Here is a 25,982-nt window from a genome sequence, read left to right as displayed (position 1 = left end):
AAAAATATTACGAAATCAAGTGAAATTAAGAAAATTAAACTCAGTGAGAGCGCTGGGAAGGGTGTGCCAGTGCCAGGCTGGGCATCCATCCATCACACCCAGCCATGGGCACACATTGGAGGAGCCACGAGACAACCACCTCAAAATCCTGTTGGATCACACTCATTGCAGCACAATGTCATTTTCTTTGGGATCAGCAGATTTCTGGCTGTAAAAATTCCCATGGCTAAAGCAGTGGCTGCCACAGCACTGAGCTCAACCCTCCCCTCAGGTTTATGTCCCCGTGCCACGGTGAGCTCAGAGCATTCCAGGTGAGATGATGCCTGGCACAGGGACTGGGATAGTGTCTGAAACAGCCCCCACCCCTCAAAATAAGGCCTCTGCCTCAGCTGGGCCACCCAGCAGTGGGATTTCACTGCCAGAAATGGGCTCCTGGGAGCTGCAGGTGCCCTCCCAGCCAGGCTGGAACCCCCAGATCATGGTCCTAAAGCAATCCCCACACCCACGCTCTGCACACAAATACAGGCTCCAGGCAGAGCTCAGAGCCCCTTGCAGGGCCTAAAGGGGCTCCAGGAGAGCTGGAGAGGGACTGGGGACAAGGCATGGAGGGACAGGACACAGGGAATGGCTTCCACTGCCAGAGGGCAGGGATGGATGGGAGATTGGGAAGGAATTGTTCCCTGGGAGGGTGGGCAGGCCCTGGCACAGGGTGCCCAGAGCAGCTGTGGCTGCCCCTGGATCCCTGGAAGTGCCCAAGGCCAGGCTGGACACTGGGGCTGGGAGCAGCCTGGGATGGTGGAAGGTGTCCTTGGAATAACAGAGGGTGGGATCAGAGGAGACCTCCCGGATCCTTCAAACCCAAACCATTCCATGAATCACGCTGAAGCAGCAGGGGACACTTCACTGCTGAGGGAATCCTGAGCATCCCACGTTTTCCCTGTGAGCTCTCCCCATCCCTCCCCCACCAGGAGCCCTTGGTGAGCACCAACCTGCTGCTGCTCCGGGGAGGAGCCCGGAACTGAAGCGTGGCCTTCTCCCCTGTGACCACAGGACAATTCCAGGTGACACACACGGAGCAGATGGGTTTTGGATGGTTCAGGAGGCTCCAGGGACAAGCAGGAAGCCAATTAGAGGGAAAACACATATGAAAAAGGCTGTGAAAGGTATAAAGCTGGAGCTGCTTCACCTGGAAAGTCAATTGGTTTTTTTGCAGGCACTTGTCAACATGCACTGGGGAGCCGCAAGGAAACTGGCTTGGTTTCTAAAACAAAGTTTCTAAACTTCTCCAGGAGCTATTCCATGAACACCCCAACATAGACATGGGTATATTTTGCCCAAAAAACCACTCTGGCACCAAGACCCCCGTCCATGACACACCAAGAACCCAGAGGATGAAACATCCCATCCCAGCAAAGGAAGGAAAGAAGATCAGCAGCAGAAACCCGGGTGGTACTATAATTAACTTTTTTCTTTTATTTACACCACAAGAATAACAAGTTGTCATAATGTGGTACAAAATACTGGACTCCTAATAAAGTTGAAATTGAAGTCGGTACTGTCAGAGAAAGACACCATTGGCCAGTAAAAAAAAAAAACAAACCAAAAAAAAAAAACAAAACCGAAAACAAAAAAACCCCAAACAAAATAAAGAGAAAAGAGAAAAAATAAAAAAAAAATAAACAAAAACATAGAAAGAAAAAACAAGAATGAGAAAAATATTCCAACTCCACCAATTTAAAAGAAAGGACCGTCAGAAAGTCGAGCACAAAGAATGCTACCATCACTGAAAGTAAGGTCCATACAAGAAGAGTGAAACTTGTCTAAATTACAGAGTAAACCGGTAGCTGCTACCAATGGTGACGTCATACTGAGCATGTATAGGTATAAAGTAGAATATAATATAGTTACAACTTTTTGATACTACATATCTGTAATAAGCTCTCGGGTGAATAATGTTTCAACCCCTTCCCCCCCCTCCCTGCCCCCACTTTTATATATATATTATATATATAAGTTTGTCATCCTCATAAATTGGAAAATAGCGCCTCCACTATGGAGCACAGAAAAAGTGTTAATTTATTTTCTTTCAATAGGATACTTTTTTTTTTCTTTTTCATCATCAATATCAAAGACAAAGTGAAGATGAGCTGAGAATGAGCCCAACTTCATGACAATGAAGAAACATGTTTTGCCTTTTGCTGTAAAGTCTCGTTTTTAAACCACAGTGTTGCACAGTACACGACTGCTTAAAGTGAAACCGAGCAAAAATACATCATGTAAAAGTAATTTCTTAAAAAAGTTAACGCAGCTGTGCTGAAGAGTTAACTCTTTAAAGTCCTCCTCATCCATCCATCCATCCATCCATCCATCCGGCTCCTCGGAATGAACGACTCCGTGTGTTGACACAAGGGTTGCATCCAACCTCCCCACCCAGCCGAGAAATCAAAGCAAAAACACCAACCCAAAGGAAAATAATAATAATAATAATAATTATAATAATAATAATGACACAGGCAGTTTACTTGGTGTGTTCGGCGTAGTTTCCCTAAAAACACTGTTTCCACATAAATACAATAAACTCTATAATTGGTAAGTCACAAGTGCTAGATAAACGTCTTAGTTTTTTTCTTTTTTTCTTAAAATGAGAAATGTTTAAGTAGTCCTTTTTGTTTTTTATTTATTTACTCTTTTTAGCAATAAAAAGCACAATTTCTTCTTATTAAGTTCAGTAAGACTCCAAAAAAAAAAAAATTTCCCACTCTCCTTCCTTGGTGTGTAGCTGTGTGGGTGAGTGAGTGTGTGTGACAACAACATTCCAACCTTTAGTCTCCACAAATGCCACGAGAGGAAAATAAAAAAAAAAAAAAACCAAACCAAAACAAAATCCAACCCAAAGAAACCCCAAACCATCTCTTTTTTTTGTTGTTTTTTTTTTCTCATTATTGTTTTCAAAGCTGCCAAGTTTGGCGTGCAAAATCTGTATACAATATAAAGACATGCCAACCTTACAGACCATGCAACCTCAAGGTGTAGGAAACTTAAAAAAATATATTCATATATATTTATATATATATTTATATATATCAATGCCCGTAAAAGAACATGGGCCCAAAAAAGTTTACAAAAGGAAGAATGGAATGAGTACATGACCGTGACTAATAAAAAAAAAGGAATGTTTTGTATCGAAAGTAAAAAAAAAACCCCAACAAAAAACCAAACAAACAAACAAACAAAAAAACAACCAAAAACCCCCCAATGGTTACTTGTGTACTGCAAACTGGGCCTCACTTCACTGTAAAGAGGATTGAAAGCTGTTCCTTTTCTTCCCAAGCAGGTACAAAGGGTGCCCTGGGCAGCACGTGCTGGGATGCAGGAGCATCCCGGGCTCCCACTCCACTGGCACGGCCGCCCCGTGGCAAAGCCATCTGAAATGAAGAAGCTTAATGGCTCAAAACGGTGAAAAATCCCCCTGGAAAGCCTCAAAACGAGGGCTCCCTCCCTTCTCTCCGTGCCTGCACTGGCCCCGGAAAGCATTCCCGGGGGAAGAGCATCCCCAGGGAAGGTCACAGCCCAGGGAAGAGCATTCCCAGGGAAAAGGGGGATGCTGCGGAACAAATCCACATTGCCGGGAGTTTAGAGGAGACAAGCTCTGTCATCTCAGGAAAAATCTTCCCGTCCCGGCAAAAAGCTGAGGGAAAGGATGAAAAGGAAGGAAGGAAGGAAGGTGGCATCCCGACAAGCTCCTCCAGATTTTCCAAAGGAACCGGCTCAGCACTGTTGGCCGGCGGCTCCCAGGAAAGCAAAAAGGAAGGAAAAAGCTTTGCCACAACCGGGAGCAGAAATGTCAAAAACCTTCTGGGGAAGAGCTGAGAACACAAAGGGAGGTGTAAACACAGGCACTGCCCCGTGGCACAGGGAGCAAAACCCCACGTCAGTCACCAAATTCGGCAGTCGGGTGGATTTGAGATCACAGCAGCAGCGTGGTCAGATGGAAGAAAACCCCAAACCACAACATCCCCAGGTACGCAGTGCTCTGACACGGGGGGATTTTAGGGTATGCCAAGGACAGCCCTTGCCACTGGGGCTTTTTGGGGTTTTAGAACGTACTTGGGTTTGCAAACTCAAGTACTGTAGTGTCTGGTTCTGAAACTGCACTAGAAATTGAGGAAGGAAACAAAAACCTCCAGTGTGGGGTCACGCTCCCAATTCCTCCCGCGAGCGAGTCCTGAACGGAACAAAAGCAGCTGCTTCGAGAACTGGAAAGAAGAGAAGTTACTGGAAGCAACCCCACCATAGGAACAGGATAAAAGAAGGAAGGGTGGTTAAGGAGAAGCTGTGCTGGGAAGAGGCGTGTGCGGCCCTACACTGCTGGAGGAAGGCACGCGGGGAGCGCCGTCTCCGCGAAGATGCTCCGCTCTCCGTGGCAGGGCTCGCGGCCTCTCCCACCCGGCGTTCCCGGGAGGCAATGACCTCCTCGGGGTTGGGGGGGGGGGGGGGGGGGGGGGCAAAAAAAAAACCCAACAAACCAAAAAAAAGCCTCCAAAACCCCTCCCAGTGCTGGGAAGAAGAAGAAGAGGGGAGAAAAAGAGGGAGAGAGGAGGTGGGAAGTTTGCGGGCATGTTCAGCAGAGAGAAAACGCCGTCGGTCCCGGAGTATCCAAGGAGCCTTCCCGAGGGCAGGCAGTGCCAGGAGCCGCAGGCAGGACAAAGGCATCGCCCACTGAACGTTACCAGGTAAGAAAATTCCTAATTTTCTTTACAGAGCTACTACAAGAGAGCTGAGGAAATATACAGCCAGTGGAATCAGTACAACAAAGGAGCCCATCACGGTCCCTCATCCTCCTCCTCCTCCTCCTCGGTAAAATGCGCCCTTTCCCGGAAAAAAACAAACTCTGTTGGTCTGCCCACAGTTCCTTACACCTGCAGAAAGCTGCTCACTGTACAAAAGAGTTGAGGAAAAGGAGAGAAAACAATATAGAAAAAAAAAATTTAAAAAAAGGAAAAAAAAAAGGAAAATCCATGTATTATAAGCAAGAAAAGAGGGAGGAAGAAAGGTTTAGATGCTATTGCCGTTCAGAAAGGAAACCTGCCAAATGGAAAATAAATGTCAGAGTCACACAAACAAGGCTTCCGGAGGGTTTCGGGAAATATCCATATAAAAATTAACAGCAAATTCAGCGTCTTTGCTATAAAAAACTTTTTTTTTCTCGTGTTTGTTAGAAAAGGATCACAACTAAAAACTTTAAATTAAAATACAAATGTTTAGGGTAGTTGCCCAGTGGCTAAAGTGTTGGCTTTCTGAAAAACTTCCCAACCTGTCGCCTGACAAGTCCTCAAGTTTCAACCTAGATCCTTTTCCAAAAGCACCTTTGACGTTCCAATTCCCAAATCTGTCCCTAGGGAGCTTCCAATGGCTACTGTTAGAGTATGCATTTATTACATATATTTTTTTCTTTTTTCTATAAATGCATCATAAATATTTTTCTCAATAATTCATAGGAATCCGGTTTCTAAGCTTGGAATACATTTGGAATATACATTATACACATATATATATTTATACCTAACAATTTAAGCAATATCTCATGCTAGTTGCTTTTAATAAAAAGCATTCCAGTCTTAAAACCTGCATTTGTGTCTAATACATGCTTTGACAACCAAATTGATAAGTTCAATTACTAGATAATGTAGAAGAGAGAGAAAACATTTGAAAATTGGTTGATAAAAATGGTTGAATTTCAAAGACCCAACAGTATTTGCCACTTTTTTGGCAACTACCTTAATTTTTTTTTTTTCTTTTTTCCTTTTCTCTGAAACAGCAATGAAAGAAAACAAAACAAATCCAAACTTGTCGACAGTTTTTGGAGACACTCTGTTCAGCTGATGCCTGCTTCCCACCATCATGCCAGCACAAGCCAAAAAGTCTTCCTTCCTGATGGCAGTCCTTGGCTTTCCCAACCAGAGGAAAAATATTCAGGAACTGCTGTGTTCTTTGTTGTTGTTGTTTTTTTTCTTTTTTTTTTTTTTTTTGGTTTTTTGTTTTTTTTTATGTGTGTTTTGTTTTTTTTTTAATTAATTTTTACTTAAGGCATTGTTCCTCAAACTTCAGAAAATCCAGCTGCACCAAATCCATCAATTAAAAAAAAAGGCACAAACTCATCTTCAGATGGCTTTGGAGACAATAAAGCCGACTCCATCTGGGCTACCGTTCCCCCATTCTGCTTCCCTTTCCTTTAGGTGTCAGATGAGTCCCTCGTTCCCTGTCCCTCCCCGTTAAAAATTCACCATCATCTCCCAACGTTCCAGTTCCGACAAGAGCTGTCGTTGACTCACAGGCAGGCAAGAGCCATTTCCAAATATCCAAGAAATGAAAGTACACGATGGGTTGAGTGGTTCAAGCAGAGATTGCTCAGTTGTGGGTAATCAACTTTGTAAGCACCAGTTTTACGTTAAGGTTTGTTTGATTTGTGTTGTTGAATCTTTGATTTCTTTATTATTCTCGCGTTCTGTTTTTGTTTTTTTGTTTGGCAACTCTGCCAAAGACTTCCCGGGCATCGTTCCTCTTTCTGCTCCTGGTGAGGACCAGAGGAAGAGTGCCCAACGTGTCAGTCCTTTGCTGCTCTTCACCAGCGTTTTTTTTTTCAGCAAAAAGAGACTCAAAGATGCGGAGAGATTTGTTTTTTTTGTGTCGCTTGCTTTGCTTTACACCTGGCTGTCCTTCCGTTTTCGGGAAATAACCGTGACAGGACGCAGGAGTAACAAGAGAAAGCTTCTTGGCAGAGCTTCAAGACGAAGACGAACAGATAGGAGAACTCCAGCTCGAAGGTGGGTGCTACAGGGGAGGCTCCTCTTCCATGGGTTCGTCCTCAGGTCTGAGGGATTGCGCAGCCAGGCAGGGTGGGACAGGGAGGGGAGAGAGAGAAGAGGGTTTGGCGTGACATAGTTGGACAATTTATGGTGCCAAGTCTCACTCCTTATGTTCCCATCACCTTCCCACCCAGCCAGCTGAGATCACCTGAATTAAACTTGTCACCAAGAAGGGTTTTTGGACAATCTCTCTTGGGCAACATTAAGATTTTCCCCAGAAAAATAAATTTCTTTTTGTGGCCCAAAACCACGCTCGGAACAGAAGGCTCAGGCACAGGGTGCATGCACAGAGCTCATGGCTCTGCTGTTCTCCTGCAGCCCGGGAAGTCTTTTGGGAACCCACGGAGGACAGGGGATGTGGGGAGTGCAGCAGCAGTGGCTGAAAGGAGAAGATTAACCTGCAAGGCTGCTCCTCCTGGCTGCACAGACTGGAAATGTGATGGGAAAGCACTGACCTCTTCTCCGCCGGCTTCACACCCACCGACAGCGATGCCATGGCTGTCACTGTCTCTGCTTCCTCATTCTCACACTTCTGGGCCTCCACCAGGGAATATCCCACCGTGGAGGCAAAACGCTGGAGCGAATGCCAGTACTTGCCTGGGGGAGAGGTGACAACAGGGCCATCAGGGCACCATTCCAGCTCCTGCTTTCCCAAACCCGGCTGCCGGCTCGGAACTGCCCAGGGAACACTCATCTGATCCACACTCTCACTTTAAGGGCCTTAGGAGCTCAAAAAAAAATATTTCTTTTTCTACTTCAAATTCCTCAGAAACTTCTAGACCTAAGGACAAATGTGCCTGGAAATGTCTCTCTACCAAAAAATCCAGGAGAGGGAAGGATGCAGTCCAGGTCTGGATCCAGCTGCTGACTGCCACATGCTTTCAGTGGGCAATCCCTGAAGACTAAAGAAGTCCAAGATGTATTTAGAACCATTAAAGTTGGAAAAGACCTCCAAGACCACCAAGTCCAAGCTTCAACCTCTGAAGTATTTTTTATGTCAGCAGTTTGACACCCTTTTGCATTGAGAAGAGCACTAGGAAGGCTCCAGAAGGATTTCCAATAATTTCTCCATCCAAGGTTCAATGCAATGATTTTAGACTGCTTAGCTAAATAAACCTAAAATATCAACAACTGCCAGCAAAACTCACAGAATATCCTTAAAAGGGATCACCCCTTGGGGGGGATCATCGAGTCCAACTCCTGGCCCTGACATCCCAAGAATCCCAGCCTGTGCCTGAGAGCCTGCTTCACTTCCATGCCTATCTACTCCTAATTAATGGATGCCACAACACAAGACTTGTGTTTTTCAGAGATGCTCAATTGCTTTTGAAGAAGTAAGAGCACCCTCTAAGGGCAGGACAATCTGTCCTTTACAGAGATTTTAGAGCTTTTAATTATTGTTGGCTTAACAGCTAGACTGGATCCTCCTGAATGCATTTTCCTAACCAACCCGTGCTCCGATTCTGTGATTCCCCCTAAAGGCTGAAGCCCTGCTGGGAATGGCTCCATCCACAGTAACACCAGTTTGTGGCTGCACAAATCCAGCTCAGGGTGCAGGGACCACCAGTAAGCAGGGAGGTGGGAGCATGGAGCTGGCAGAATGGTGGGGAAGCCCAAGGGGTGTCCCCCAGGGAACCAACTGGGTCGGTGGGGCTGCACTCACTGTGGATCTCGATGACTTTCTCCATGGAATGCACCGCGTTAGCATTTGCTCTCTGCTGGAAAACTTTTTCCGGAAGAGGGTCAAGCTGGAGAGAGAGAGAGGAACACCAAAGGAATGTTACCATTGAATCCCAGAATGGTCTTGGTGGGAAGGGACATTAAAGCTCATCCCACTCCATGTTTGCCACGGGCAGGGACACCCTCCACTAATCATTCTGCAGTGGGAACGTGCCTGTGCCATCCCAGGGAAAGGCCTGACAAGCACTGCTGGAGGAATGTTTTAGGATTTATTTGGTTTCCTTTAGAAAAAACTCAAGAAGAGGAGACACCTCTGCCCTCCCAGGTTCTCCACTAATGAAAGAATTCATCCCAAACCTCCAAGGTGAGCTGTCCAAAACAAGAGATGTCCACTGCTGTGAGCTGTGCTGAAAACAGCCCAACCACGGTTGTTCCCCAGCAAAGAACAGCCAGAGTTTAACAGTTAAAAATATCTATGGCAAAGTTTAACTTCGCTCAAAGCCAAGAGAAGCTGCAGCCAAGACTGCTCTTATGAGCACATGGTAGCCATTCCATAGGTACTTCACGGGTTGCTGCATTCCAGATTCAGTAATTATAGATTGCACTTTTTATTAATTCTCCACTCTAAAAATAGTTCTGCTCCAAACTGGTTTCTGTATGACATTAAGTGAAGGCAAAAGCAATTCCTGGATAAGTCTTCGAGCAAGAGCTTTCCAAGACCTCTTGGTTGACACTGAGATTAAGCATGTTCCTGATTCCAGAGCTCACTTCTCCTCCTGAAATAACACTCACAGACAGCCTCAGCCTGTGGAAAAGGGAGCAAAAAACCTCTGGGCATGAGGCACCTGGTTATCACCTTGTTTGAAGGGCAGAGGCTGGTGATGCCCACAATGGACTAAGCAGCTCTGCAGAGTAAGGGGAAAGGAACGGTGGCTAGCTCTGGACTGCCATCATCAGACCTCGAAATCATGGAACCACAGAATGCTGGGGGGTGAAAAGATCTTAAAACTCATCTCACCCCCTGCCATGGGCAGGGACACCTTCCACTATCCCAGGTGGCTCCAAGCCCCAGTGTTCAACCTGGCCTTGGACACTGCAGGGATCCAGGGGCAGCCACAGCTGCTCTGGGCACCCACCCTGTGCCAGGGCCTGCCCACCCTCACAGCCAAGAATTTCTTCCCAATATCCCATCTAACCCCACCCTCTGTGGTTAAAATAGATTAAAACCATTCCCCCTTTTCCTGTCCCATCAAAACCTTGTCTAAAATTCTTGTACAGCTCTCTTGGAGCCATTTTAGGCACGGGAAGACTTCTCCCTGGAGCCTTCTCCAGGCTGAACAACCCAAACTCTCTCAGATTGTATCAGTCTCTCTCTGATTTCCCACCCCTGATATCCACTGAAGCCCTGTGAGCATTGCAAAGCTCTGCCAGCACAGCAGTGCAGGTCCATTCCCCAGCCCTGACCCCCTCCCCAGTGCAGTAATCAGCTGCACAGCCCCAGCTCTGGTTTAATTTCCTGGCAGGTTGGAAAGGAGCTGGCTCCTGCGCTCGCTCAATGCTTCTCCCGATGCAGGAGTTTTGATCTCCGCCGGTGGACGCCGTGCTCAGGGGACTGGCACTGTTCCCCTCATTTCCTAAAAGCCCCAGTGGAGCTCCAGGACGGCTCCTGAGCCGGCCCAGCTCCCTGCAGCCCGCCCTGGCCGCAGCTGCCTGTCCATGTGTGTGCAGGCAGGATCCTCCGACACGCTGTAGATCAAACCGCATCAAAGGGCCGCAGCACAGAGCTGCAGCCGCTCCCCCCAGCTCCCTTGCCTTCAAAAGGTTCGAGGAAAGACCTGGATAAAACGAGCGTTTCCTGCTTTCTGATGTGTGGGTAAGCCAGGAAATATTACCCTATCTGCACAGCCCACCTAGGACAAGTGAAAGCAGGTCTGTGTTTAAGTGTCCTTGTAGCCACGATTAAAATAATCAATGTTTTTTACCTTTAAGGATCAATATTTCCTCTGCCCAATGAAATCACTCAGGCAGCTCACAAGATCCAAGGTATCCTGAGTGCTGAGCTCTCCCCACAGCCTCACACTCCCAAACACATCCATGGCTTGCATCAAGCACTTATTTACTGCTTGTGGTTGCAGTCAGCCTCCTGTGATCCTAGGAGCACACTGAGCCGGAGGAACAACATCCTCCAGGTGTTATTCCCACTGCTTCCCTTTCAAAGTGCATCCTGCACCCAAAGGTGGCTGGAGCCAGAGGAACTGTCTGTAGAGACCACTTAAAACATATGGGTGCTGCAATAAACACCTCACAGAATCCCAGGAAGGTCTGGCTTACAAGGGACCTTAGGGCTCATCCAGTCCCAACCCCTGCCTAGGGCAGGGACACCTTCCACTATCCCAGCAGTTGCTCCAAACCTCATCCAGCCTTAGACACTTCCAAGGATCCAGGGGCAGCCACAGCTTCTCTATGAAACCTGTGCCAGTGTCCCACCACTGGAACCCCCCTGTTTCCATGCTGGTGTGGCAGCTGCCTCCTGAGTTTTCAGCTGTCCCAAGGGCTGAGTGCAGGCTGGAGCCATTCCCCGTGCCCAGAGCCTTCTCAGAACAGCCTGGCCGAGCACAAGGAGCAGAATGCTCCCTGGACACTGGGAGCTGGGATGCTGGATGATGGAAGAAGGTGCTTCTCATGAATCCCAGCTGGTTTATCTCCTGGCCTGGCTCCTCCAGCCTCCCACCTAACGCTGAGTGTGGATATTCCAAGACAGAACACTTCTCCAACAGGCTGGAAGTCAAACTGCTCCACATCTCCATGCAGATCCAAGCTCCCTCTCCATCTTTCCAGACACCTGATGGCCACTGAACTACAACCCTCCCCAGAAATCAGCTCCCACTGGAGACAGACCCACTGCTCGGCTCCTCTGGTGCTGCACCTCAGCCCGAAGTAACCGTATCAAAAGCCCTCAAACATGGTTTCAAGTTGCACCAGAGGAGGTTTAAGTTGGATATTAGGGAAAATTCCTTCATGGGAAGTGTGCTCAGGCATTCAGTCAGGCTGCCCAGGGCAGTGGTGGAGTCAACACCCCTGCAAGGATTTCGAAGATGTGTAGATGTAGTGTTCCTTCTTTCATCCCACTGACACTAAAAGTGGAGGGAAAAGGCAGAAAAGATGGAGTATCTAAAATTTTCTCTGTGGGAAAATACCCTGAGCTCTTCAGAATCCAATATCTTGCTGTATTTCTCTGTCTGGCTCTTATGTTGCAACCAGCCCCCTAACCTTTCTGACACAGCTAAGGCTTTTCCTACACAGCAATGTACAGAAAATAGAAAATGTAACTCCTAGGAAAAAATCCAGCTGCAAACCGTGTCAAGCAAGCTGCCCCATGTAGCAGGCACAGACTGTAGGACTAGAGAGGGGAGCAAAGACAAGGGAAGACTTGCACAATGAATTCAGAAATTAATTAAAAGAGTTGTTTTTCAAAGAGCACAAAGCAAATTATTTGGAGAAAAACAAACTCAAAAATCATTCTTAGCTGTTTCACTCATTGCACGGACTGCAAAGCACAGGTGGTCTTTAAGCATAAAACAAACACTCTTTTAAACACCAAGTGTCAGAAGGACACAAAACAATGACAGAAACTTGGTAGACAGGAGGATGAGACGCCCAAACCCGAGGCGGGGGTGGGCTTTGGGGGTGCCTGTACCTCGTTTCCCAGCAGGGCAGACACACAGGCCTCCGAGGCGTCGCAGATGGCAGTGAGGTCGTGGCCACCCTCGAGGGCCAGCACGACGCGGCCCCCGGCCAGGCCCATCAGCTGCTTCGTCAGGTACCCGAAGCCTGCAACGAGGGAACAGAGGAAATGCAGGAGAAGGGCAAAGGTGGCGGCTGGAATCGGGCTCCTGGCGGAGGATCAAAGAATTAGGGAGAGGAATTACATCATATTAAAAACCCAGCGGGGATTTGAAAAGGCTCGGCGCATAACACGAGCCAGGTTGGGCTTTAACGCGCTCGCCGCGCGATTCCAGCTGCGGCTTCCCTGGGATGGATCTGTGTGTCCCCCACCGGCACCACTCCAGCTGAGAGCATCACCATCCTCCCCTTGCCACCACTCAGCACCCCAAATTAAAGCCAGCAGCCAACATTCCCTTTGGAAGCAGAGAAAGGGGCGGATTTCTGCTGGATGTTGCTTTGGCGGAGGGAGGAGGAAGGGGAATCGGCCCAGCTTGGGTCGGGATGGCAGCAGCGCAGCGCCCCAGAGAGATTTAGGTTTGACATCTCGTTCTCAGCAGACAGCTCTTCCCGTCCATAATATGCTATAAAAATTCCAGGGGCACCCGGCACTTTGATCAGATGACACACAATACATTTCTGCCCCCTTTAAACAAAACAGAACCAAGCGGCGAGGATTTAAAAAACGTGTCCTCAAAGCAACCTTCCCCCTCCAGGAGGAAAAAAAAAAAAAATAAAAAAACCAAACAAAGGAAAAGCCAGGGAATTTCTACCCTCCCTCTCCACTGCCTGCTTTCTGCTTTGGAGCGAACCCCTTTGCGAGCCGGCAAATTAACAAATTAACAGGCAGAGAAACCCATCCATTGCAGAGCCCATAACTGGTTTTGTGAGAGGAGCAGAACATGGCAAATTCAACCAGCAGGTAAACAAGACCTTTCCTTTCCGAAGGTTTCTGCATATCTCAAGGAACTTGCCTCTTGTAAACCTATTTCACTTTATTCTTATATAAAGTTTACAGGTTCAGTTCCCTTACGAGGTTTTAAAGTTCGCTGTAGAGAACAACTTTCCTGGCTGGAACAAACTCTTAAAAAATAATAGTAAAACCCTTTTTGCAAGAAAAACTGTCCTCTGGATTAATTTGAAGGAAACAGTGCCAGGTAAACTCCACATAACCTGGGGCGGGGGGGGGGGGGGGCGGTTTCAGTGCATCTCCCAAAAACATCCCAGACCTGAAGCAAAAAGGAGGGTTTGTGGGTGTCTGTAATTAATTCAAAGGTGGAGAGCAAAAATGTTCAACTCAAAATTTTATTAAGGTGTCCTGGAGGAAGAAATGGATTTGTGGTAGCAATGAGAGTGTTTACAGCTGGTATGGCCTTCTTCTGCAATTTTATATTAATGCCGGCATAACTCTCTAATTCACTAGAGATGTGACTACAAATAGATTACACAATAGTACATATTGAATATTTCAAAGTTTAAATATGCAACGTTTCAAAAAAAAAAAAAAAAAATTAAGGCTTCAGCCAGGGCAAAATACGCATTATAAGATAAATGCCATGAAAATTCCAAGAAAAAAGATGGATGTTTTGCCATTGAAATGAAAGATCTGAAATAGAGCCTGCAAAGTAAAATCTGAGAACCTGTCCTTTAATCCACAAGACAGCAGCAGAAGTAAAGCCCCCACTTACATTTTGCTGACAGATTATATCCTCCCAGGGGTGTGGGGTGCCCTTCCACTGCATCGAAACCAGATGACACCAGCACAACATCTGGGGCAAACTCGTTGGCAATGGGCATCACTACTGTCCTGCAACACAGAATATCCACAGCACACACGTTAGGGGGGCTCCTGAGCAAAGGCAGGCGTGCTTAAACCCTCTCACCAAACCCTTATTCCATGGCAGCAAAGCCCACCTATTTCCCTACAAGGTGAGAGACTGGCTGGAAGAACTCCTTGCACTCCCTGGAATTTCCTCCACCTCTTGTTTTGAGCAGGGAAATGAGTTGTCAACCCTTGCATTTTCCATTTGGGATCACATCCTGATTTACATACATGGGAATAAGGGTAAAATAAGAGGGCATCTGGCACAGGCTGCAAAACTACCTGGGAAACCTCACCCCAAGGCATTATCCAAGTCCTCACCCAAAACATCTCCTCCAGGCTTTGCAATGTGATTCCTTCCTCCCTTGCTGCACTTCTCATTTCCCACAGCGAAAGGCTGGGAGTGTCCCATGGAGCAGAACAGCTTTAGAATGCAAATAGCCCACCCAAATCCACCTCTCCCAATGCCAGCTCCCCATCCTCTGACATTTTGTTCACTAAAAAATGGATGGAATTGTTCAGCATCCCCATCCTACTGATTGCTGAAGCTGTATTTCAATGAAACAAGGGGTCTGTTCCTGTGGTTTCTCACCAAAAGACCTTTTTTACCTCTGGTTTTTCTCTCTCCAAACTCCCCAATTTCTCCTCAAAACCCACACGAGGTTGCAAAAATCCCATTCCCCACATCAAGACACACTTCCCAAATTACGTTTTTTCCATTGTAACTGCCCCTACTGAATTCTGGATGTATCCCTAGGGCAACCTGACCTGTAATTTTCCCATTTCCCCATCCTAGGAACAGCCACCAGTCAGGATAACTTTCTACAGCAGGAACTGAAGTTATTTTACCCACATCCCAAAGCATGGACCTGTAAATCTTCGCACACACGAGAGCCTCACACTTTATTGAGTCGAGTCTTTATGTGATGCTCTAAAAACAGAGCCCAGGGAGGCCTGTTCTGTGCTGAGATGGCTCAAGTGCTATCAGAACGCTCATAAAAGCTCCCAGGTTTTGCCATGAGGATATTAAACAGCCACGAGACATCTGCCAGAGTCAGCAGCTCGTGACATCCAGCTGAGCTTGTGCCCCTCCACAAAACAGGGCATCAACCTCTGCCAGGCACTGAGCACACTCATCTCCAAGTCTCCACTGCCACCACGGAGCAGGGACAGGCACCCAGACACCAAAAAAACCCCCACACCTCCTAGCTTTATTTTTTTCCCAACTATTTGCCACAACAACCCCAGAGCCTCCTGCAATATCGCTGATTTCTGTGTGCAGACACAGGGACCTCTGTGAGAAAAAAGGGATATCATTTTCCCTTAATACGTAGAAAATCCCAACAAGGAATTTGAATTCTCTCCTCTAACAACGTGATTGCCCCTCTCCATTTTGTCCTTGGGGGATGATTCCGTGAGGAAGACAAGAGCACAGTTCTGGCTCGTGAATTTACAGTTTGGTGGAACCCACAGAATTTTTTAGGAGAAACCACCTCCCTCACCAAGGCCTGAAGCAGCAATTCCAGAGCAAGTGCAGCAGCCAAGGGTTTCTTTTTCCTGAGCTTTTTCATTCCTAACCCAAGGAAAACTGCTCAAATAATCAGATTTATTTCCCGCCCTCCCCAAGTTCCGATGCCGTGGGAGCTGCTAGGATCTCATGGAAACGTGGGATCACCAGAGCCAGCCCAAACCTGCACCCCCAAGGTGTGGGGATGGTCCATCAGCACTGAGCAACCCATGGGATCATGGATCCATGGGGGGACAGCTCGTGGAGCACAGCATGGTTGGGAAGGACCTTAAACACCATCTCATTCCAAGCCCTGGCATGGGTGTCCAATGCTGCCAGAGGCTCCTGAGGAATGGGACAGCTGGTGACCCCTCAGCTGGAGGTGGCTGTGGGTGACAGTGACAGAGTGACTCCTCCAGCACAGCCACACAGCCCCCAGGACCCTGAACCCTGCCAGGGCCAGGAGAGAAAAAGCCCCTTTTAGGAGAGAAAAAGCCCTTCTCCTAATTCCAGTACGATAGCAGCATCCCAAAGCCACAGCCCCAACTCTGTTTTATGCTCTCCATGATTGTAAAACTTGATCCAGGAGGGTGAAAGGCAGAACTCCCTCACTTTGCCTTTTTAATTGTAAGAAAAAATGACAAAAATCTGCTGCGTTTCTGAGATTCCATCTGTGGACAACATTTCGGACACAACTCTTTCAGCTTCTCGCTCTTTAACTTTCCCTTGTCCACAGATAAAACCAAACCCTTCGCTCAGATCCACCCCAGGAAAGCCAAACCCTCAGAGGAAACAAGGATTAAACTGCAAACAAACCCGTGGCTTTGCTCTGCTGATGAGACTCTAAAAAAGCCAGAAATTCCAGTTATTACCCAGGAGATAAGCAGTTCTGCCTGGAACTGGGTCTTTTAAGGAATGGCTGAGGTGGCTGTAAAGTTATTCACTGAGGAATGAATATTCCTAACACTGAATATTCATTCAATCCATGTAGAATTTTTTAAAAAACAAGGAAATTGAAATTTCCCTAATTTCAGAAGCTTGTTTTGCTTGCTTTAAATAAATGAAATCCTTTTATTTGCTTGGTTACAGCTGAGCTGTACAGCTCTACACGAGAGCAAACTGATGGCTGCAACTAGCAAAGCCTCCCCACTGTGTTCTGCAATTGCTTGGGAGAGAGGAAAAAAAAAATAAATGCAATTTTAGATCTATTTTCCAGAAGGCTGAATGAACAATTTTTAGCCTGGTATTAGCCAATTCCCCAATTAAATGCTTAATAAATGACAGGTAGATGAAACAATCCTACAGAGGATTATTTGGGCTTTAAATGCTCAATTGCAGCGAGTAAATTGGTGAAACTTAGAAGGCTGAACATTTTTTTAGAGACTTTTTCCCACTCTTGGCCACATGTATGTTTTATATATATATTTTATATGTGCTATGTATAAATTTATAGATGTTAAGTGTATATATTTATATTATGCATATATTTATATATCTATGGATGTATTTTATATTTCGTATATATCATGTGTGTATTTCTATATATGTTATGTATGTATGGTTTTAGATACGCTACATATTTTACATACATAAAATAAAAATGTTATCCACTGCTCCTCAGGCTAACCGGCTTCCCAAAAATTCCAGTCTTTGCTTCTCCATGGTCATTTACTGTGTCAAAAGGGATTAGGAATTTGGGGATGAAATCAGCGTGGGGAGAGCATGAAATTGAAAATACAGCAACAATTGTTCCAGGCAAAACATTATCTCTTCCCCCTCATCCTCTTCCTCGCTCCTGAAATGGTTTATGGATCGAAGGAAAAACCCAAATGCCCCTAAAAGTGGTTTCTGAACTTGTTTAATGCTTTTTGAAAGCAGCAGGAGGAGGGGAAAGCGCAGTCCTGGCTTTTTCCTTCTGGTTGAGGTGTTTTAAATAAAGTCGAATGTGGAATCGAGCTGTACGTAGAATTATGGCTGGAATTATTATGGTGGAATTACTGGGACAGGGGAAGAAATTCTCAGACACAATACAACTGCTGGCAACATCAGGAAAACTTCCTTGCAGTAAATTCAGAGGGAAACTCCTGCAAATAAAACATTTTTAATTTCACTAATTGCTGTTCCTGTGTAATAAGGAACCAGCCGGAGCCTTCCCATTTTTCCTGCAGGTCTCTTAGCTGGGTTTGCACCTGGATCAGGAGGATTGAGAGAGGCAAACAGGATTTCAGCTCATGTAAAATGTTAGGTAACAACAAATCCTGGTCCAAAAAACCCCTCTGAATTTTACAACTGTTTGTTTCTGTAACTATGAACAACAGCGGAGGCACCGGGGACGTTCTGAGGAGTTCAGGACTTTGGGAACGACGTGCCCTGCATTTTTCCCATTAAACTGACCCCAATTCTGCCTGATCTGAGAAATCTGGGATTGCCCACACACTCGGGGGGTGAGTTCAGAGTGGGATGTGGAGCTGACTCTGGCACAGCCACAGCTACCACAGGGTGCAGGAGCTCCAGGCTCCCAAAAAACTCCCCAGATCCTTTCTGATCACCCCCCCCACACACACACACAAAAACAGGGCACCCCAACCTGGAGCTGGGGCAGGTAGTGATTTCAGCCCCAGGTCAGGAGGGTAACAAGTGACAAAGAGCAGGGAAAACCTCATTTTTAACTCTTCTTCTCACTTCTGATATGTCTCAACGGCATTATGGACCATCCAGAAGTCAGGAGAGCTTGGGCACCCCAAGACCAGGGAAATAATATTTGGAGAGAGGATGAAAACCACTCTGTGAGTGTTTTTCATGATGTGAGTTCCCACCTCTTTCCTGAATGGAGCAAACCCACTCTGAAACAGGTTTTCAGTGTGGGGATGAGAGGTTTCACTGGGATTTATTTATTCCCTCATTTCTCTTGTTTAGAAGGACAATTATCTCAGTTATTTTCATTTCTCGAACCCACATATTGGCTTTTCCTGAAATACAACAACAAAAAATGAGGAGCACATTGCTTATTTAAATCTGCTCCTTTTACACAGAAGAAAGACTTTTTTCCCCTAAAAATAGACAGGCATGTGAAGAGTTAAGGCTTAAAAAAAAAAAAAAAAAAAAAAAAAGAAAAAGTCTATCAGTATCTTTGCCTAGCTCAAAGGATTTCCACTGATTCCTCTCCAGACTTCAAAGCCTCACAGTTTGGCATTCGGACTGGTTTGAATTAAAGCTCAGTTCTCCACTGTGAGTTTCCAAGTTCATGGTGAAAATGCCTCCTGCTTCTGGAGTTCATTATGGCCAATTTTCTTATCTTTTCTTCATCTTCGGTTTGATCCCCAGCAAATGCAACGTGGCATTCGACGGGGTGGAATAACAAGGTGCTGCCTTGAAGGCATGTATTGTCTCAAGGGGCTAAAGCAAGAAAAGAAGGGGGAAAAAATAGGATATATGACCCAATCCCTTCACTTTCTAACTCTCGGGGGACTATAAATTGCAAACTTCAAAGCGTTATTTTACATTAAAATCAATAGAAAGATTCGGGGGGTGGGGGGGAAAAATGTTTTTCAAAGGAGCTGGTTAAGATTTAAAAAGGTCACTTGATAATGTACTATCATGGCCAAACTTGGCATAGGATGAAAAAAAAGCTTCTCGTTTAACTTATGGTTAAACTGAAGGTGTGCAGGCTCGGGGAGGAGCATCCCTCAGCTCCCCCAGAACTCCCCAAAATAAGGGTTGTGACCCACTCCAAAGGCTGCTCCCTAAATAGCTGCAGTGCCCAGGCAAGCAGAGCCCAGGAGTGGCTGGCAAAGGCCTCTGTGTGCAGCCCTGAGCCTTTTCCAGGAGCCTGGACACTCATTTCATATTTAATCTCCCCAGCTCCGGGTGCTCTGGCTAACAAAGAGATCCATCCTGGGGACTGCTGGGATAGCCAGGCTTCCACTCTGGAGCAAAGTGCTGCCTTCTTGAGCCAGGAGTGACACAGATGGCAGTGATTTGGTGTCATTTTAAATCGTGTGTGTTCTCTGGGGGCTTTATGATGGCAGAATGAAGAGGGGGGAAAAGGTGTTTTTTGCTCAGCCTAACAGGATGTAACAGGGAAGAGCAGAAAATAATGCTCCTGGATTTAATGCTGTTCCACGAAGGTGATATCCCAGAAATTCACACCCTGTCTTATGGCAAGTGTGTGTCTGCCTGAATTTAGGCTACCAGAGGTGCACTAAACCCGGTGTGAGGACAGAAAAGCACTTCAGATTGTTAAAGGAGAGGCCAGGTGGACCCATGGCACAAGGGAGCCAGGAGTGGGACAGGACAGTGGCTAAGAAAAATCATGGAATTGTTTGGGTGGGAAGGGACACCTTCCACCAGCCCAGATTGCTCCCAGCCCCAGTGTCCAGCCTGGCCTTGGACATTTCCAGGGATCCAGGGGCAGCCACAGCTGCTCTGGGCACCCTGTGCCAGGGCCTGCCTTGGATGAATAATACCAAAATTTTAAAGCTTATCAAAAGCAAAATCACAGAGGATGGCACGAGGAAAAAGAAACCCAGCTGAGGTGAAAAATGCATTTGTGAGAGGGAAAATTCTGTAGTACCTGAAGGCAGTTAAATATTCCGTGTCTCCCATGGGCGGATCCAGACCACCAGTAAATGCCATGTTAACATTGAAACCAACTCCTGCTCCTGTGCCAACCTGGAAAAGGGAAATGGGACTCTTAATTAGCAAATTCTGGCAACACATCTTTGCTGTTTTGATGTTCTCCCAGTTGAATTTGAATTTGGATTCAGTAGTGAGGTCGATTAATCTCTGGTCCCTGAAACAAGAGGGAGAATAAAGCTCCTCCACGCTCAGATCTTTGTGGAAGCTGAGGACTGGTGCTGTTTGACTGCTGCTCACCCAAAAAACCACCCCATCATCAACTGCACCCTCTTGATTTTTCTGCATCAGAGTGTGCTGCATGTAATACCTTTCCATAATTCATTTTAAGCTTGTTTCAGGAGCATAATTTATATTTCACTACAGTTGCAACTGGAGGAAAAAGTGTATTTTAATCAGAGTGAGCTCCCCCTCTGCTGGAGGAAAATAGGATTCACAGAGAAGGGGATTTTGGCTGGTTGAGGGATTTGTGGGTGGGAGAAGTAAATACATCCCTCTCCTTGCTTGTACTGCAAATGTCCCCATCTGCCCTGCATGCAACTACCTGAGAGAAGGGAAAACTGAAAAATAAACCGGGGGTTTCCAGCTTTTTTTTTTTTTTTTGCCAAGAAGGCCTTTGCATATGGAAAAAAAAAGAATTAAAACGTGAAAAATCAATGTGTTGCACAGCTGGATAAAACTGCATGGCTTTTATTGCACATTATTCCTTGTACTGCTGCAAATATTTTTGCTAGAAAAACACAGGGGTGGGTTATTTATCCACCATTGCCTTAAATCAAACTTGTTTTGTACCTTTTCTTTTAGTTGGTCTGAAATGACACATCTAAAAATGACTCTTTTTGCAAACCAGATTGCTAAAAAGCAGGAATTAAGCATGATACAAAGGGCTAATGTTCATTCACTACAAAAGGGTGATGGAGCAGCACCACATCACATTTAAGTTTCTTTAGAGGCTGAAATGGAAACATTGATGTTTTCTCAAGCAAAAAACGTAAAATTGACAGGGGGAGAAGTTTTCAGATGTCCCCTGGAGAGTCTCGGAGCACTCTAAGTATTCCATAAAATTTCCCTTTGCTAAATCACTCTGAAGGATGATATTTCCTGTCATGTCAGAGGGAAAGGAAGGATGCATCCATCCAGAGCTCAGCTCTCATCTCCACTGGCCCAGTCCTCCTGCTGCAGGCTCTGAGGACACTACCAGGAAAGGGGGGTTTGCTCCAGCAGCATCGTGACTGGCCCTCAAATCCCACAAATTTGGGGTAGAGATGCAGCCTTGGTGGTGGCGAGCGATGCCTGGACAGGACCGGGAGAAAGAAGGGGAAGTGGAGAAGGGCCAGGAGAAGGGGAGGTGGAGAAGGGGAGGTGGAGGAGGGGAGGTGGAGGAGGGGAGGTGGACAGGCTCCATGGCTGTGCCGGGAAAACCGAGTGTGGGTGGTGCAGCCATGGACAATCTGTTCCTTCAGCATCTAAGAAACCACTTCTGCTGAGGAACAGGAAATCCTGAACAGGACACGGAGTGCTGGGACAGCTGGCAGAGGGCTCCTCTGGAACAGGTTGTCCCTCAGGGGCCGGAGAGCTTAACTGCAGTGACTCATTTGCTGCCGTCCCACCAGCTCCGGCCAGGACGCCGTGCCCTGGCTGCTGCATCACACGGACTTGGCGTGTCCTTAGATGGGAACACAAAGCCCTGAGGAGCTCTGACAAGGTGGCAGGAGCTCCTCTGAGTCCAGGACTCCGGGATCCATGTGCTCACCTCATCCGGAGCGCCACTGCCTGGGAAGAAGTTGCCATCATCGTAGCGATGGAGTGAGATATAAAGGACGTTGGGGTCGTTGTAGAAGGCCTGCTGAGTGCCATTCCCGTGGTGGACATCCTGCAGGGACAGGGATCACACCAGGGAGGTTAATCCTTCAGTAAAAACACGGATTAAAGGCATCAGTTCGGGATTTGGAGGGCTTTTCCTTGCTGTTGAGCTTTGTTTTCTCCCAACCTGGCTGAAGCAGTTTATGGGGAATGGGAATAACCTGTTTTGCACACCTAGTTTGAGATTACACTCCTTGTTTAACACAATCCCAAATGTCTATCGAACTGAGGACTCATTTCTGGATGGAAAGAACTGGATTCATACCGATCTTGGCAGATGGAGGTACTGGGATATTTGCTGCCCCAGATCTGCACCTTTAGTCAGTCTGTGGGGTGAACACTGACACAAATTGGATCTGTTGGATCCAGGTTAAACAACACAACCCACAAGAGTTCCCCTATTGAGGGAGCTGTGTGGTGCACAAACACAGCCTGTGACAGGACAGCTATTTCAAATGCCTCTCTCTGACATGAAAAGGTGGGAAGTGAAGAAAAAACCATCCATCCAGTAAGTCCAAAAGACAAATAAATGCATTTTAACTGGTGGGTTTAACCTGTGGGTTATTTGTGGCAACAGAAACAAAACATTTGGCTGATCCCCAGTCACTCCAATGCCTTCCTAGCCACAGAAAATCTATTAAAAAAAAAAAATCTTAATGTTGCCATAGCAGAATCCCAAAGAAGCCCTTTCTTTTTTTTTTTTTTTTTGAAAATTCTGGTCCCTTTAGGATTTTTTTCTCTGATTAGAACACTTGTATTCGATTAAAAACCCAAATTTTGGCTTGCAGACAACAGGCAAGAAGTTTTTCACTGACTTACAGAGCTTGCTCTTGCAAAAAGAAACCCACCCAGAATAATTTCCACCTGCTCTCCCAAAGGGAAAGAAGGGGCATTTACTCACCCAGTCCACAATGAGGATTTTGCTCACGTTGAGCCTTTGCTGGAGCAGCTTGGCTGCAATTGCCACGGAGTTAAAATAGCAGAAACCCCTGGAGAGAGGAGACAAGAGGAAAAAAGAGGTGTCAATTACAGCTTCCCGTGGTCCCACTGCACCCATCACCTAGACAGAACACAAGAAGAAGGAGATCTTTCTGCTCTCGCTCTTCTTCCTGGAAACATGGAAAGGCTTGTGTTGGGAGGGACCTTGAAGTTCATCTCGTTCCATGGGCAGGGACACCTTCCACCAGATCTATTTCCCATTGGAAGTGCTGAATTCCAGCAGCAGGCTCTAGGGAAACAGGGAATGTCCCACACTTGCCCAGACCCAGTGCTGATCCTTGCTAGGAAACACTTCCCCAAAAGCACTCAGCAGGATCTTACCCTGCTCCAGAGAATCTGGGGAGCTTTGAATACCACACATCTCATCTAGCAATAAACAGAAATGCCACAGTGATAACCTAACAGAATTCCTTTGGTGTTTCCAGCTGTGGATCCCTCACCAAAGGAGCCCTGGATGAAGTCGGTGAACCCCATACTCACATGGGTGTGCTCTCCTCTGCGTGGTGACCCGGGGGCCGGACAACAGCAAATCCATTCTGCACACAAAAAACAAGGAAGAGAAAAGGTCAGAGGGACAAGGATGGACACAGGGGTTGCAGCCAGAAGCCTTAATCCTGCTTGGGAACTCTGGAGCTGCTTTTGATGGATTCCTCACAAGGTCATAGCAGTGGACGATACTTTCCCTCACTGTGGAGGGGGAAAAGGTCCTGGAGCTGCTACATGGCAGAGCCCTGAGCAGAGCCCTGCACAGAGCACAGCTGAGGGTTCTTTCCATACCTTCAGTTCTCCTGTGGCCACTTTGAACACCAGCTCGATGACACAGCCCACGGCCAGGCGGGCAGCGCCCGACGAGTGCACCTCGTTCCAAATGGTGTCACTGTCGACCTGATGGGGACACGCAGGAACCAGGTTAGGAGCAAGGAGGGCAGCCAGGAATCAAGAAACCCCTATCTTATAAAGACATCACTCACAAGGGGTGATAGGATAAGGGGAATGGATTTAAACTGAAAGGGAGGGTGTTTCTTTCAGATATTGGGAAGGAATTGTTCCCTGGGAGGGTCAGGAGGCCCTGGCACAGGGTGCCCAGAGCAGCTGTGGCTGTCTCTGGATTCCTGGAAGTGTCCAAGGCCAGGCTGGAGCAACCTGGGCTAGTGGAAGGTGTCCCTGCCCACGGCAGGGGATGGACTGAAATGGTCTTTAAGGTCCTTTCCAACCCAAAGCGTTCTGTGATTCTGTGACTCTGTGACCATGGAATCAGCATTCCTCTTTAATTGCTGCTGATCCAAGATGAAATAAAAAGGTTTATGAAATAATTCAATGATCCTTTAAAATAAAAAAATCCACAATAAAGAGGGATGTTTAGTGTTGGGCATTTAAAAGACGACTGCCCAGGAGTGACAGCAGCTTCCCTGGGGAGCCACGAGCTCACCCACCCGAACAACAGACCTTCAGCATCCCGTGCTGACCACACAGATTTGCTTCAACACCAAATATTACACAGATCACCACATTTCCCCCCCTGAAAATGTGGAAACAGGCCACAGGCAAGGCAAAGCACCCTGCAGGCATGCCCGTGTTGCTGCTGTTCCAGATCATGTCACCAGATAAATGGGACATTCCTCACCGTGAAGGACCACCAGCTATTTTTCACATATTACTCTGCCCCAAGTGTATTTATGGAAACAATGGCAAAAAGCAGAGATGGGAAGAAAGAGATCATTTGTTGTGCCTGGCTCACTGAGCAGTGAGGAGACACAAGTGGCCCCACAGAGGACTGATCCACCTCCTTCCCAGCCATGCTGAAGCTGTCATTGGAAGTGATTCCAGCTCTGTGATGGTTTCTGGTAGCATCCACCCCGAGGATGCTCTGGAAGCCACAATAAACTAGGAAAGCACTTGGAGAACACCAAAAAGCCTCTGAGGAATGCCCCTGCATTGTGGGAGAGCCCTGCAGTGACTACTTGTGGCCTCAGGGCTCCTCTGGAGGAGGAGTTTGGGCAGTAACATGGGAAAGGAAGTTTGGGCAGTAACATGGAAACAGCAGCAGGATGGAGTCTGAGTTACACACGACAGCTCCAGGAATCCTGGCTCAGGACTGCACACATGCAGAAGATGGGACTGCCCTCACCAGGTCTCTCCAAAAGCCCCTGAAGAGGTGGGAAGAAGCCCAAGCTGCTGCTTCTCCCCACAGACCAGTGCACTGGTGCTCTGTGAGGGCCCATCTTTGGCCTCGGGTCACTGGATCTAACCACCAATGAGTATATCCACCCCATCTCTGGGCACATTTAACCCATCTTCGAGCAAACCTAGCCCATTTTTCTTGGTCTTTGGAATAAAACACCTCAGGACACCAGCAGGGAAGAGCTTCCCCTCCTGCCTGGACACAGCGAGTTCGGGGCTCCTTCCATGGGCCCTCTTTATTCCCTGTGAGGCACCAGAGGAATGGAAATACAAAGTACCCAAATTCACGTGTCCTAAGGGGCCAACAGACCCTCAGATGGCTGTTGGGGCCAGTTTTTCCCATAACAGATAGGATTCTTCAGTGCCAGAGCCAAGCACTGCCACGTCCAGGCCCCAGCAGAAACCAGGCTCCTGACAGGAGTATTCCAGGAAGAATGTCCAAAATGAAACCCCAAGAGTTTTTCCTTCCTCATCATAAAAATTACAATTTCCTTACAGTTATTTCCTTCCTTTAAGGAAAACCTGAGGTATTTTTATTAATATCCACAATGAGGCTCCTACTCACACTGTAAATTCCTCCTACTCACGCTGTAAACTTTCCTATCCACTAATGTGCAGCTGTCTCAGAATTAAATGAGCACCTCACAGAAGATTTCATTATTCTACTGAATAGAAATACACTATTCTACTAGATAAAAATACAATA

At 46.8% G+C, this 25,982-nt stretch overlaps 1 protein-coding gene and 1 pseudogene across 8 annotated transcripts in view; both read right to left on the bottom strand.

Annotated features, from left to right (window-relative positions):
* Positions 1-366: 366 nt before the first annotated feature.
* Positions 367-5,903, bottom strand: LOC128809953 (uncharacterized; annotated as a pseudogene).
* Positions 4,525-25,982, bottom strand: part of HDAC4 (histone deacetylase 4) — a 174,675-nt gene continuing 153,217 nt past the window's right edge. For all 8 annotated transcript variants that reach the window (XM_053982146.1, XM_053982152.1, XM_053982150.1 and 5 more), the window contains 10 exons: positions 23,873-23,980; positions 23,576-23,631; positions 22,998-23,085; positions 21,987-22,106; positions 20,172-20,269; positions 13,958-14,076; positions 12,244-12,377; positions 8,530-8,614; positions 7,322-7,463; positions 4,525-6,871 (listed from right to left, as the gene is read on the bottom strand). In XM_053982146.1, the coding sequence (XP_053838121.1) occupies positions 6,832-6,871; positions 7,322-7,463; positions 8,530-8,614; positions 12,244-12,377; positions 13,958-14,076; positions 20,172-20,269; positions 21,987-22,106; positions 22,998-23,085; positions 23,576-23,631; positions 23,873-23,980 (990 nt within the window). In that variant the 3' untranslated portion in view covers positions 4,525-6,831. The remainder of the gene's footprint in view (positions 6,872-7,321; positions 7,464-8,529; positions 8,615-12,243; positions 12,378-13,957; positions 14,077-20,171; positions 20,270-21,986; positions 22,107-22,997; positions 23,086-23,575; positions 23,632-23,872; positions 23,981-25,982) is intronic.

Source organism: Vidua macroura, chromosome 7 (genome assembly GCF_024509145.1).
Source record: "Vidua macroura isolate BioBank_ID:100142 chromosome 7, ASM2450914v1, whole genome shotgun sequence".
Lineage (NCBI taxonomy): Eukaryota > Metazoa > Chordata > Aves > Passeriformes > Viduidae > Vidua > Vidua macroura.
The sequence above is the reverse complement of the archived record's forward strand: the minus strand, read 5'-3'. Positions and strand labels throughout refer to the sequence as shown.